Source organism: Chrysochloris asiatica, unplaced genomic scaffold, assembly GCF_000296735.1.
Source record: "Chrysochloris asiatica unplaced genomic scaffold, ChrAsi1.0 scaffold00042, whole genome shotgun sequence".
NCBI lineage: Eukaryota > Metazoa > Chordata > Mammalia > Afrosoricida > Chrysochloridae > Chrysochloris > Chrysochloris asiatica.
Window position 1 is genome coordinate 15,784,087 of NW_006408560.1, and position 13,954 is coordinate 15,798,040.

At 52.4% G+C, this 13,954-nt stretch overlaps 1 protein-coding gene across 1 annotated transcript in view; it reads right to left on the minus strand.

The window, feature by feature from the left end:
* Positions 1-1,467: 1,467 nt before the first annotated feature.
* Positions 1,468-13,954, minus strand: part of INSRR (insulin receptor-related receptor) — a 26,152-nt gene continuing 13,665 nt past the window's right edge. The window contains exons 3-22 of the mRNA XM_006861737.1: positions 13,309-13,612; positions 13,063-13,205; positions 12,736-12,880; positions 10,918-11,132; positions 10,487-10,613; positions 7,713-7,951; positions 6,946-7,113; positions 6,659-6,854; positions 6,427-6,468; positions 6,128-6,348; positions 5,761-5,897; positions 5,518-5,680; positions 5,246-5,351; positions 4,473-4,525; positions 4,087-4,316; positions 3,487-3,597; positions 3,184-3,343; positions 2,750-2,879; positions 2,486-2,620; positions 1,468-1,711 (exon numbers count right to left, since the gene is read on the minus strand). Coding sequence (XP_006861799.1) covers positions 1,468-1,711; positions 2,486-2,620; positions 2,750-2,879; positions 3,184-3,343; positions 3,487-3,597; positions 4,087-4,316; positions 4,473-4,525; positions 5,246-5,351; positions 5,518-5,680; positions 5,761-5,897; positions 6,128-6,348; positions 6,427-6,468; positions 6,659-6,854; positions 6,946-7,113; positions 7,713-7,951; positions 10,487-10,613; positions 10,918-11,132; positions 12,736-12,880; positions 13,063-13,205; positions 13,309-13,612 — 3,269 coding nt within the window. The remainder of the gene's footprint in view (positions 1,712-2,485; positions 2,621-2,749; positions 2,880-3,183; positions 3,344-3,486; positions 3,598-4,086; positions 4,317-4,472; positions 4,526-5,245; positions 5,352-5,517; positions 5,681-5,760; positions 5,898-6,127; positions 6,349-6,426; positions 6,469-6,658; positions 6,855-6,945; positions 7,114-7,712; positions 7,952-10,486; positions 10,614-10,917; positions 11,133-12,735; positions 12,881-13,062; positions 13,206-13,308; positions 13,613-13,954) is intronic.

The following is a 13,954-nucleotide window of genomic DNA, read 5'->3' on the forward strand; positions in this document are numbered from 1 at the left end:
ATCTTCATCAAGGTTTTTAGTCATTCTTTCGTGATTCCTCACCTTTGTGCATCCTCATGGCACTGACATACAAGCCTCAGAACTGATTCCCCTGTGTCCCCTCCAATATGTTTCAAGGGTATCTGTCATCTCTCAACTTAGGGGAATTCCAGAAGTTGAGATTCTGACTTCCCAGAAGAACCAAACACACAGACCCCACTCTGGTGTGTGACTCTTGCCTTGGAGTGCCGCAGACATCTTGCATGCACTGGTGATGCCATCAGGGTCCCTCCTCTACCCCTTGTTTTGCTCAGTTAACCCCCTGTGATGTCTCTGGAAATAACTTGCCTAGTGAAAATACCTATGGACAAAATAAAATGAGGTGTGGGGGCTGTGGCAAAGCTGAGAGGTCAGAGGCAAAGGCTCCCTGCCAGGTTCAGTCACTTCTGGTCCAAGAGCAGGAGATAATAGCAAGATTGTCCTGCTTCACTACCATGGCAACCCTGGCTGCTCAGGGTCCTCGTGGAGGTGGTGTTTGACAGCAGTGTGTTCATCCTGTATCATTGCTTTAAGGTCACCACCTCAAGTCCCTAAGGAGGGCGAGAGGAAGTTCATCCAATGCTAACACCATATAGATGGAGAGATAATGGGCTGCCCGGGACCAGGGTACAAACAGACCACAGCATTTATTGTGTCTTCCCCAGCCTTCCCATGAGAGGTGGGGGTGGGGTCAAGGGTGTGGAAGGAAGGAAGACAAGGCTTTTTAAAGTCTTGATAATCCCAGGGTAGGAGAGAGATGGAGGGGAAGAGACTGGGGAATGGAGTGAATTTGCACCAAGGGATGCCCCTGGAGAAAAGGAATGAGGAGCACCAAGCTCGGGGGTCCCTGGCTGGGGTAAAGGGAGAGGATTGTTGGATGGAGGAGAGCTCAGGCTGGGAGTCTGCTCACCTAGGCCCCTGGGTTCTCCCCAAGACACTTGGTGTACAGGCCAGAGGTAAGAGCAGTTGTATGGACACCCCATCCTCACCCTCAGCACCCCAAATATTGATGGAGAAGGCTCTATGCCTGGTTCTGACTGCTCATCTGGTTTCAGAATGTGCTAATAGCCCCGGAAGTTCAGAAGAAATCAATTCAACACTGAATATAGAGTTTTCTGGACCTTGCCTTCTGGGTGGACAGACCTTCTCTGGCCAGCCGGAGTAGAGTCACTCTGAAGACCAAGAAGTCTTGTCCATGGACTAATCCCCATTCTCCCACTTGTGATCCTGCTTGCTGTATCGTGGAGAGCTCAGACTCCTGAGAGAAAGTTTCCTGCAGGGGGTCAGCTCTGATAGCCCCCTGTACCCACACTTTCCTGCTCCTGCCCCACCCTTGGTCACCCTCTGCCCTGAGTGGAGTGGAGGTATGAACATCCCATGGCTGCCAGGACAAGTCCCTTCCTTTCTGCTCATGGGAGAGAGGCCAGTCAGCAGGGAATGGGGTGCCCTTCAGTGCCGTGGACCCCCATTCTGGGGGCTGCAATTTGAGGAAGCCTCTCCTGGGTTTGGTGGAGCATCGGGCTCTGCATCAGTGGGCAGCAGGGAACCCCGGCCCCCCTGGCACTCTGGACTGTAATAGAAGGAGAAGAGGCGGAAGGAGGGCCGAAGTTCCTCCTGTATGCTGTCCAGGATGTGGGTGAAGGTGGGCCGCAGACGTGGATTCTGCTGCCAACAGCGGCTCATCAATTCCTGCCTGGTGGGGAGGGTGGAGTGTCAGAAGAGTCCTGAGACCCAACCCCATTCTGGTCCTCCTGCACTGGTTGGGTTAGAGGATAATCTGGAAGCATCAGAGAGGACTGTAGGGGGGATTTCAAACTGGGGGGTCGTAACAGTGATAAAAAGGAGCTCTCTGGTAGCGTAGTGGTTACAAATCGGGGTGTGAACCTCAGGGTCAGCAGTTTGAAACTACCAGCTGTTCCATGGGAGAAAGATGAGGCTTTCTGCTCCCGTAAAGATTTACAGCCTTGGAAATCCTGTACAGGGTTGCTCTGAGTCGGAACCAACTACAGGGTTAAAAAGCTCTGGTGGCATAAAAGTTAAATGCTTAGCTGCTAACTCAAAGGTCAGTAATTCAAACCCATCAGCTGCTCCGTGGGATAAAAGACCTGGCAATCTTCTACAATAAAGATTATTGTTAAATACCATTGAGTTGGTTCTGATTCATAGTGATTCTATATAGGGTTTCCAATGAGCAGCTAGTAGATTCGAACTGCCAACCTTTTGGATGGTAGTCCAGTGCTTATCCCACAGTGCCATACCAGGATTCCCCATGAAGATTATAGCCTAGGAAACTCTATGAAACAGTTCTACTCTGCTATAGGGTCACAATGAGTTGGAATCAACTCGATGGCACACAAGTACAAAGCTGAGAATGAATCAATGGAAGCAAAAGCATCAGAAGAAATGGGCCAGAATCACTGGGGCAAGTCAGAGCAAGGGTAAGGACGGGGCAAATTGGGTGACTCACAGCTGAAGGGGACAGCCCTCCAGATCCTCCAGGATCCCACCATCCATGACAAACTTGAGCACCTGTTCATTGGACAGGCCCTGGTAGGGTTGTTCAGCCAAGGTCACAATTTCCCAGAGCACCACGCCGAAGGACCTGGAGGGTTTGCAGGGGAGCCTGAGCACAGCATCCTTCACTTTTGGTCAGTGCACCTCAAGGGAGGATAGTGTCCCAGGCTCTCCCCAGACCCCATCACCACATCCCCTGAGCCCAGTCAGGCCCCACCAGACATCCGAGTGAGTGGTGAAAATTCCATCTTTGAGAGACTCAGGGGCCATCCAGCGCACTGGCAGCAGTCCCTTCCCGCCCTTGCGGTAATAATCTGTCTCATACACGTCCCGAGTCATCCCGAAGTCTAGAAAGTGAAGGTGCATCGGTGTGACAGAGAAGAGCCAACCATCTGCTTCTATCTCTGGAATACTCCTATCAGCTCTTTCCACCTCCATAGTCTCCAAGAGTCATGAAATGTGAGGGCTCAAAGACCTCTGAACTCATCCCATTCAAACCCCCTGTTCTGGGAAGAGGAGTCTGACATCTGGTGTGGGAGTGATTTGCTATCAGGAACAAAACTGAGGGTTAGGTCCCGGTCTCCTGACACCTAGTTTAGGGGAGTCCCTCTACTAAGCTGCCCTCAACCTGCCTCTGTATGCCCTCTGTACCTCCAATCTTGACAGTGAAGTCCTGGGACACCATACAGTTGCGGGCCGCCAGATCTCGGTGCACAAACTTGTTGGCGGCAAGGTAAGCCATCCCATCAGCAATTTCACCAGCCATCTGGATCATGTCCCTGAGTGCAGGCCGTGGGAGCCCAGGGTTGTTCTGGGACCAAGAGAGAGGGCTGGTGAAGAAGGAATTGAGAGGCTGCACTCCTGCCCAAATACTGCCCCAACTGTTTCCATGTCTTCTCTAATTTCCAGCCCTGGGAAAACTAGTCCCTTTTTCCAGGGCCCTCCTGGTCCTACCTCTGCTTCAGGCCGAAGAGACCGAAGGTGACTCTTGAGGTCTCCAAGGGTCATTAATTCCATGATGACCAGAGTTGGCTGGCCTTGGGACACCACACCCAAGAGACGTACCTGTGATAAACAAAGAGTTTAGTTGTAGTCTATCCTGGCTCCTCTTAATCCACCTGGCCAAGACCTTGATTCACTGTGACCACAAACTGACCCAGACATGAGCCAGACACCAACCCTGACCCTATCCAAAATCATGACTCTAATCTTAACCCAACAATGATCCTAACTAACCTTAACCCATGACCTTGGTCATATCTGACTATCATCCTAACCATGAACTTGACCCAAGACTGACCTTGATCTCAGTTGTGACTTTAAGAATGATCTGGACACCCAGTATTGATTCCAACCATGACTGATCTCAGCCCTAGCCATGACCTTACTTTGACCCTGTTAGATGCTAACCCCAACCATGACATTTACTCCAATTAGGATGCTAACCAGAGTCCCAATTCTGACATTGATGGTAACTTGACCTCAACCCTGACCCTTTCCTCCTTACTCCATGACCTAATTATGACCCTGCATGTGCCCCTGACCTTCCCTTACCACATGATGACACTTGAATGCCTTCATGACAGAGGCCTCCTTGAGGAACTCAATGCGTTCCCGTGGACTGGCCAACTCATTCACAGTCTTCAGGGCTACAGGTGTGGACTCCTCTCCAGCCTCAAGTCCTCTTGCCAGACCCTCGTATACCATGCCAAAAGAGCCCTGGCCCAGTTCCCGGATTATGGAGATCTGCTCCCGAGGCACCTCCCACTCATCAGGGATGTACACTGAGAGGAGGGGGTGGGGTGGTCATAGGCCATGCTCTCACCAGCTTGTCCCCTCTTCTTCAGAAGGGCTCAGGTCTCAAAATGGCAATCTTCAAAAGGTCTCTGTAAGTCGGCCTCCCTTTCCCACACCACCTGGTCCCCAGCCCCCAGACCTACTATTAGAGGCACTGAAGTACTCTGGATTCACAGAAGCATACAGGGTGCTGTTTCTGCAATGGAAGTGAGGAGGTCAGGCTGGAAGGATCCTCAGGAAGGCAGGAGCAAAGTCAGAGGGCAAGGAGTAGGGACTTTGGGATGACAAAAGAAGTTACTGACCACATTCCCAAGCCTTGATCAGAATACTCCTGGGGGGATCCTAAGCACTTTCCAAGCTAGTCTTGGTTTTAGTCCTGGGATCTGACATGCTGGGAGTATGGGAAAGCAGGAGGAGAGGGGCAGTAACTAGTTCCTGTTGTTAAGTGCCATCCAGTCAATGCCGACCCATAGTGACATTGTTTGGGTTTCCGAGGAATAGCTGGTGAGCTTGAGCCACCGAACTTAAAGTTCAAAGGCGCTTTAACCCACAGCACCACACCAGGACTCCTAGGGCCCAGCGAATCAGGGTTTTGCCCTCATTTCCCTCTTGCATTCAATCCCAGCAGGATCGGCCACACCCTGAGGTCTTCTGCTTCTTCCCCTGCTGTGGCAAGTCCACTTTCACTATTTTTCAGGTTGGACTGAGAGTGAGGGCTTTCCTGGGATGCAGGGATTTCTCTGTTAAAACCAGGGGAGTCCCAGCCAAACCATGGTGAGAGATATTTCTCCTTTATGCCCATCATCAGGGGAAGGAAGTCTTTCAGCTAGCTCATCTACCACCCTGGAACTGCACTGACTTTATGATGAGGGCTCAGACAGAGAAGGAGGTGGGAACTGGTAGGAATTGTCATCACCTCTTCTTGCCATAGAAGAATCCGAGGGCAGCAAGAATGATGAGCAGCATGAGTCCCACGGGGGTGACAGTGAGGAGGACGTGCAGCCCCCCAGAGTCCTCCTCCTCTGCAGGTGATAGGCCAGTATCAGAGAGCAGTCAGAGATCAGAGATGATTCTCCTTCCACACTGGGAGATGGAGGTGGGGAAGGCTGGGACAGAGGGGACTATAGTGGGTAGGAGCCCAGGTGGAGCTGTTTTGGGATACAGGTTTGGGACAAAGGCTGTGTGTACCTGAGCCAGGGATGTAGAAGGCAACACTGTCCGTCCAGGAGCCATTGCCAGCCAGCGAGGTTGCCCGAACCCTGGCAGAGTAGTTTCCAGGGGGCAGCAGGGCCAGGTGGACTCCCCCAGACTTGGCATATCGCAGGCGGGACACACACAGCACTGTGGCCTCCTGAGGGCAACACGGAACAGCTGGCTGGGAAGGGGATGGATGGAGGAACAAACCTAGGCTAGGATAGGAGGAGTGCCTACCTCTCCAGAGCGGCGATACTTGATCTCATACTTGAGGATGAGTCCATTGGGGTGTGGTGGCTCAAGCCAACGTAGGAGGACACTGCTCTTGCTGGACGCCTCCCAGGCCACCTTCCCTGGGATGCCATCAGCCTCTCCTGTAGGAGGAGATACCCGGCAGCTGGGGTCACAAATATATCTTCTCACCTTCATGTTCAACCCAAGGTTTGTGCAAAGCTGAGAGGTTTGGGGGATTATGGAAACGGAGTGGCAGTAAAAGCGAGATCCTGGGAGCAGGGTCAGGTAAAACCAAGTCAGCAAGCACTGGTTGAATAGGGTCCTTGTGTTCCGTAGTGGGAATCGAAGGTGGAAGTTTGGGGTCACCTACTGTGGGGCATGGTGCGGGCAAAAACGAATGTAGCAGCACTGCAGCCGACGGTGTGCGCCGCGTGGTTGCAGGCATGGATGTCAATTCGGTATTCCGTGAAGTGGCGTAGGCCACTCAGCACCGCTCGCTCCCGAGGCACCTTGTCCTCCTGGATCTCGAAATCCGAGCTGTTTCCTGCTAGCCGATGGCTTCCCACCGCCCGGCGGTGTCTCCCTGGATCCCTGAGAAGGACGAGGGTCAGACCCATGGCCCCGTCCCTGTAACCACGCCCCTCCGTTTCAAGCCCCGCCCCCGCATACCTGTTGGGGTTCTTGTTGATGGACGTTACTTTCCAAGGGGATCTGGGGAGACGGAAGGGGTGGGGGCTGTCAGGCCCGCCCCGAACACACCCCGAACACGCCCCGTCAGTCTCCACACTCGCCCCCACCTAAAGCCCCTCCCTAAAGCTCCGCCTTATTCTTCCTCCCAGGTCCACCCCACCCCGAGACGCTCCCACCAGGCCCTCCCCGCCCGGTGCGCGGGGCCCCGCACTTGGGGATGGTGATAGCATTGTGTAGAAAGTTTTCAAATTTCTTCTGGAACGAGGCCTCTTGAGCCTCTAGAGTGGGCAGGCCCTGCCCTGGCGGTGGGTGCTGGCAAGGACAGCAGCCGGGCTCCACCTCTGTCTCGAGCTCTCCGTCTTCGCGGTCAAAGCGGGGGTCGTTGTTACTGGTGGGCAGCCGCAGGCCTGGTGCGGCGGCAGGGAGGCGACATTAGAGTCTGGCGGCGCCCGCGGCTCTGGCGCCCACCCTGCTGGCCCGCGTCTACTCCCCGCGCACCGCGATGGCAGTAGTCGTTGAGGTAGAGGTCGCCGTCCTCTGCCAGCCGCTGCCACAGAACCAAGTAGTAGGTGATGTTTCCGTTGCGCTGGGTTGGAGGTTTCCAGCGCACCAGCAGGTGGGAGGAGGAGTTGGACGTAGAGATGACGTCTTGAGGTACAGTGGGCGCTGGGTGTGTGAGAAAGGTACAGCTCAGGGGCTGAAGGGCCTTCTCCCAGATAGTCCGGTAATGGGCCTTCCTAGAGTCCAACCATCCCTAACTTCTCTCGAGGAATGGGTGATTCTTCACTTCACTTCTGTCTTAGAACTCAATCTTTGCCTTTCCCTTCTCCCATGAAGGTCCTTGATTCAGTTCAACTATTCACCCTGCACGTTTCCATCTACAGCCTCTCTAGGACCTAGGAGAATGTCCTCTATTATTTATAGGACACTAGCATCTGGCCTCCTAAAGAGCTCTGGTAGCGTAGTGGTTACGAATCGGGCTGCGAACCTTAAGGTCAGCGGTTCAAAACTACCAGCTGCACCGCGGGAGAAAGATGAGGCTTTCTACTCCCGTAAAGATTTACACCCTCGGAAACCCTATACAGGGTCGCTATGGGTCGGAACCGACTGGATGACACATAACAACAACAACAACAACATCTGGCCTCCTAGTCTCTATGGGCTAGATGTTCAGCCTCTCAGCTTGTCTGTTTCTAGTGTCTAAATTCTCCCATGCAGAGTACAATTCAGGTATCTACACTGTTCCCTCCCAACGAGGCAGTTACCTGCAGGCAGGGTTCGGAGGTATACAATGGGGCTCTGGGCTCCTTGATGGGGGCTGTCCTCAGCGATGGTCAGTGTGATGGCCCGCACAAACACTGCATACTGTGTCCAGGGCTTGAGGGGGGCCAGGGTCACCCCTGGTTCTTGTGTGCGGCTTAGGGGTAGCTCCACATCCAGCAGGTTCCAGCTCTGGGTCCCACAGGCATCTGGTCCCACGTGCTCTGTGGCATTCTGGAATGGGCTGGACACCCCATCCAGGAGGCAAGTGGTGAGGCTAAGCCATTCATTCTTAGCACTGCCCTCTTCTCTGAATCATCCCAGGCCTGGCATTGTCATTCTTCCACAGTATGCATGAGCAAAGTCATGACTCCAGCCACGGACTTGTAAGACTCAGTGGACCCTGTGATATCTTTGTCCCCAGGCAAATCTATAATAAAATATCTCCTCATCCTTTAGCAGGAAATATTGAGCGTCAGTCTCAATGTGTATTCAAGCATCTTGCATTGTATAAATAAAGCAAAAATAAGGATGCCAGAGTCCCATCTCCTAGGAATCTCAAGGGATGAGGTTATTATCCTAGTCCCCCCACAGTGGGATTTCCTGGAACCAGAACCAAGAGTCCACTCTGTTTTCCATAAGTTGATTTGCTCTGGTAGCGTAGTGGTTACGAATTGGGCTGCTAACCTCAGGGTCAGCAGTTCTAAACTACCAGCTGTTCTGCAGGAGAAAGATAAGGCTTTCTGCTCCTGTGAAGAGTTACAGCCTCAGAAACCCTGTACAGGATTACTATGAATCAGAACCGATACACAGCACATCACCACCACCATGTATCAATGACATTTTGTGCATGTGTGTTATTTTTGGGAGATGGTTCCTAGCCTTCATCAGCTTCTCAAGCGCACTTATGATCCCAAATGGCCAAGGCCCACTATCACAGGGAAATTAATTTGGATGAGAAGTAACAAGTGCTAGTTAGCTGTCTGGAGGTCAGGACAGGGGCAGGCTTGAGGCAGAAGGGTTGCTGAGCTGATCCCTGGGAGAGGTGAAAGTGGAGCCCACGTGGGAGCTATCAGTGAGACAATAAGGGAATCATACTGACATTCTGAATTTGTTTGGAGGGGACAAAACAAAATCAGTAGTTGGTGAGTTGATTCTGACTCCTAGTGAACGTATAGGATAGAGTAGAACTTCCCCAGAATGTTTCAGAGGTTATAAACTTTATGTAAACTGACTGCCTCTTCTTTCTCCTGTAGAGCTGCTGGTGTGTTTGAACAGCTGAGCTACTGGGGGGTTAGCAATCAAATGCACTTAACCACTGCTCCACCAGGGCTCCTTTGGAGGGGGTTTGCTTCCGGAGTCAATTCTGACTCACAGTGACCCTTCTGGGGTAAAATTCAAGCTGAACCAGGGACAGAACTTAAAGGGGTCAAGAAGTTGAGGCCCAGCTGTAAGTACGTGCACTTATTGGGACCCAGAAGCAGACTAGTTCAGAAGTAGCTATTGGGAGTGCAGAGTAGATGTCATGAGGACAGGTACTGTGGGGGACATGACACACTAAGTGGATTTAGGTCTGCTTATACAGGATTCACAAGGAGCTCTGGTAGTGTAGTGGTTACGAATCAGGTTGCTAATCTCACGGTCAGCAGTTCGAAACTACCAGCTGTTCTGTGGGAGAAAGATGAGACTTTCTGCTCCCGTAAAGATTTACAGCCTCAGAAACCTTGCACAGTGTCGCTATGAGTCGGAATCGACTCCATGGCACCTAACAACAACCACAACATGCAGGATTCACAGCCATACCACAAGGCAGTGATGTTAGAGGAGCTTTCTGATGTGAGAGGAGCTTTCTGAACACCGTTTCCCACCCCCACCCCCACTGTCTGCCCTCTGAGCCCAGGAGCAGCTATGTATGAATGAGCAGCTTGTGCACTCAACTGTGGCCTATGGAACAGCAGCTTCAATCTCACCTGAGAGATTGTTAGGAATGCAGATTCATGGGCTCCACCTATGACTAACTGAATCAGAATCTATGGGGGTAGGGCCCAAGAATCTGCATTTAACAACTCTCCAGCTCCTCATGCTACAGACCCACCACTATCCACTGAGGCCTAGGAGCATATGGAGCAGACCTTTCATCTCTGACTTCCTTTCTTCTCCCTCCCTGGCCAGATCCTATGTTTAGTGGTCAACTAAGACTTCTCAAATTTAATTCACAGAAAACACTTCCAAGCTCTGTGGCTCCCATCTCTCTCCATCATAGAGGTAGAGTACTTCCTCGTAGCCTGTCATCCAAAATTCATCTCTCTTCTCTAAGGATTTCTATTTTTGATTCCTTGCCATCCTTTTGGAAAAGTCCTTCCTGTGGTCTAACCATCACTCCTATTGGAGTGAGTCCACTCTCTCCAAAGAGTAGCTAGTCCCTGGTGGACCCTGTGCCTTCTCCGCCTCAGGCTTTAATGAAATGCTGGCAGAGATGTTCATAAAACTGGCCAAATTAGTGGGCACTACCCAAACCGCTGCTGGGGCAGAAGCATGTGGTCAGTATAGAACATTAACATAGTGCATTGATGCTTAATTATCCAAGCCTTCCCAGCGGGACAACTCTCTTTTCACTTGGTGAGGGGAGACTGAGGCACAGAGAAATGAAGAAGGTTCCAGAAAAGAAAGACAGACATGGGCCCTACATTCAGGAGTTCTCGCCTCCCAGTTTTTTTCCTTGCCGGCTGCAGGGAATAAATTGGCCCCGCCCCGTTCTGGCCCCGCCCCCTGCACTTACGATTCCTTGTAGTACACGATGAAGCTAAGCAAGTCGCGGGCCTCCAGCGGCTCGTATCGCTCCCAGCGCAGCAGGATACGGTCTGTCTCCGTTACGTTTGACACGAAGCGCAGGGTGCGAGTTTGGCCTGGGCAGGGTGAGGGATAAACACCTGCTCCCAATCGCGCCACCTTCCCCCAAACTTCCATCCCCAACCCGCTGCTTCCCATCTCTAACATGGCCTCGGGTGAGAACTTTGGTTGACGCCTTCGCGCACCCTTTCCCATTCGGATGCATGTTAACTGTTGTGTTTTGGTGAGTGACTGGGAGTGTGTGTGTGTGTGTGTGTGTGTGTGTGTGCGCGCGCGCGCGTGCGCGCTTCTGGGTGTGTCCCGGGACTGTGTCTGTCACTGCGCGTGTGCATGCTCTGGAGTTGGGGTTCTGGGGCTCACAAGCTGCACGGTCTCCGTTGGTGCGGGGATTGATCTCGGCCTTGTTTTGCCGGCCCCGCGTGCCGGTCACCTCTTCCAACCGATAGATATGCTCCAGGCAGAGGCGAGGGTTGAAGGCGAAGTAGATCTTGCCCACGGGAATGGTGAGCCCGGCGGCCACCCATGGTCCCAGCTGCTGTAGGTTCTGGTTGTCCAGCACGTACAGAGTGTAGTTCCTGAGGGAGGCCAGGGGACCCTGCTCTGGACAGGAGGTGGTGGCAGGGGACAGGGCAGGGGGTCTCCAGGAGGGGGTTGGCTGGAGGCTCAGAGGAGAAGCACTCAGCAGGGGGCATTCACACACATCTTATTCTCTGCCACCAACCAGGGTGATCCACAGGGTGATTTGAGTTTGTTTTCATCACAAGTTGTTTCATCTTGTGAAACCACAAGTTGTTTCATCAATGAAATGGGGTCAACAGCTTCCCTGCCTTTCTCCCTCATTACACATTAATGGCTATGTACTGGGCTCTGAGCCAGCTTTGGGGACACAGAGGAGTGGCACTCAGCCTAGGGTAAGGCTATGTCTCTCCAGCTGGGCTGTGGGTACCCCTGATGGTACATGGCCTGGAGGTATGAGGAGCCACAGGAAAACATCTGTCACTTTACCTAGTGGTCATTTAAAACATTATTATTATTTTGAAAAGTTCTGGCCTCAGCTGATCTGGTAGGTGGTGGTGGTAGTTGTGTGCCATGGAGTTGGTTACGACTATAGAGTTCCAAGGCTGTAAATCTTTATGGGAGCAGAAAGCCTTATCTTTCTGCTGAGGAATGGTTGGTAGTTTTGAACTGCTGACCTTGAGGTTAGCGGTCCCACTACGCTACAAGAGCTCCCTGGTAGGTGGTAGGACTGGGTTTCAAACCCAGGCAGTCTCACAATGCAGTAGACACCATTAGATGACAGCATTAAGTGTTTTGTTTTGTGCCATTGAGTTGGTTCTGCCTCAGAGTGACTCTGTAGTAGAACTGCTTCATCAGATTTCCAAGACTGTAAGTCTTTACAGAAGCAAATCACCACATCTTTCTGCCTCGAAGCAGCGAGTGAATTTAAACCTCAGACCAGCAGCCAGGCACTTAACCATTGCACAACCAGGGTTCCTAGCAGTAAGTATGTTCTTGTTAAGTGCAGTCAAGTTGGTTCTGACTCACAGCGAACCTGTATAGGCTTTCTGAGGAGTAGCTGGTGGGTTTGAACCATCGATCTGGTGGTTAACAGTCCAGTTCTTACCCTACACCGGTGCCACACCAGGACTCAAGCAGTAAGAATAGCCAACCCACATAGGGCTATGGTGGTGGTGATGGTAGTTATGTGCTGTGGAGTCGGTTCCGACTCATAGCGACCCTGTACAGGGTTTCCGAGGCTGTAAATCTTTATGGGAGCGGAACGCCTCATCTTTCTCCTGCAGAACAGCTGGTAGTTTCAAACTGTTGACCCTGAGGTTCGCAGCCCGATTCATAACCACTATGCTACCAGAGCTCCTTCATAGGGCTATACTCATATGTAACTATAATTTACATAGTATTAGCTGAGTCCCAGGCACTGTTTTAAGTGCCTTACACTAAGCTACTTAAGTAACATTCATAATAGCCTTAAGAGAGAAATGGTATTATATTAGCCCCATTTTACAGATGAGAGAACTGGGGACCAGAGAAGTTAAGCAACCTTCCTAGAATCACACCACTAGTAAGTGGCAGAGCCCATGCCCTTCACTACTGCTCTGGGGGTATTGGTGGGGTAAGGGACAAAGGGGGCTGGTCAGAGGCCTGATTCTGATCCCTTACCCATCCACCATGATGTCCCCCCGGATTAGTTTGAGGTTCTTGAAGAAGCCCAAGGACACGAGGGCAAAGGAGTGCTTGATTTTGAGGAAGCCAGTGATCATCTCCACCAGTCCCAGGCTGCGTTGCAGCTCTGACTCCAGGTTGTCTGGGGATGGGGAAGGCAGGCTGAAGCAGGGGCCAGAAAGGTGATGGAGCCACAGGGCAGGGGCTAAATGGTGGTCCAGGGAAGTTGGGCTTTTGGGGCTGGGACCCAGAATGATAAAAAATGGTGCTTTAGTTGGGACATTTTAAGGGAAGAGGAGTGTGAAACATGAGGAAGATACTGACAGCCCTGGCGAAGGTTGAGGATGAGGCTTCCCTCCACGTGGGTGCAGCCCACCAACTCCTGTGCTGCCTGGACAGAATCAATGGTCTTGGTGCCCACTTTGCATTCTTTGGGGCACAGTCCTTCGCACTTCTGGCAGAATATGCTAGCAGGGACAAGTGGAGGGTGTGGCATGAATCCCAGTCCAGTGTGGGCTTCTTTAGGCCCCCACATTGCTCCCAGGGTGCTCCCACCCACCCCATGCTCACCTGCTGCCATTACGGGTGAAGCCCGGAGGGCACTGGGCCAGGCAACTGCCCTGGTGAATGCCGAAGGTAGAGGCGCGACCAGGCACAGAGCGCAGGCTGGCACAGTGCTCGGCCGTGACACAGCGCCAGGACTCGTGTTGGTAGGTACCTGAAGGGCAGGCCTGGTGGCAGGCGCCCTGGAAGTAGAGGTGGCGGCAGGCCACACAGGCACGGGGGTCTTCTGGCCGGCTGCAGCCCCCCAGGCACTCAGCATGGCAGCACTCACCCCACATCGTGCAGGCCAAACCTTGGGGGCAGGGGCACACTGTGGGCAGAGTGCAGTGTCAGACCTTACCCACTTCCTCGTCAGTCTTGGCCCCTTTAATTCTGACCTCCTTTCCCTCCTCCAAGAAACTTTCCAGGGGCAGAGCACTCCTAATCAGCACCCAACCCCGCTGCCATCAAGTCAGTTCTGACAACTCATATCAACCCTATAGAAAGAACATAGAACTGCTCCTTTGGGTTTCCAAGACTACATCTTTACGGGAACATATTGCATGGTCCTGGTGTGGCGCTGTGGGTTAATGTGCCAGACTGCAAAGCCATTTGAACTGCAAGGTTGGCGGTTCAAGCTCACCAGCTGCTCCTTGGAAACCCTATACAGGGT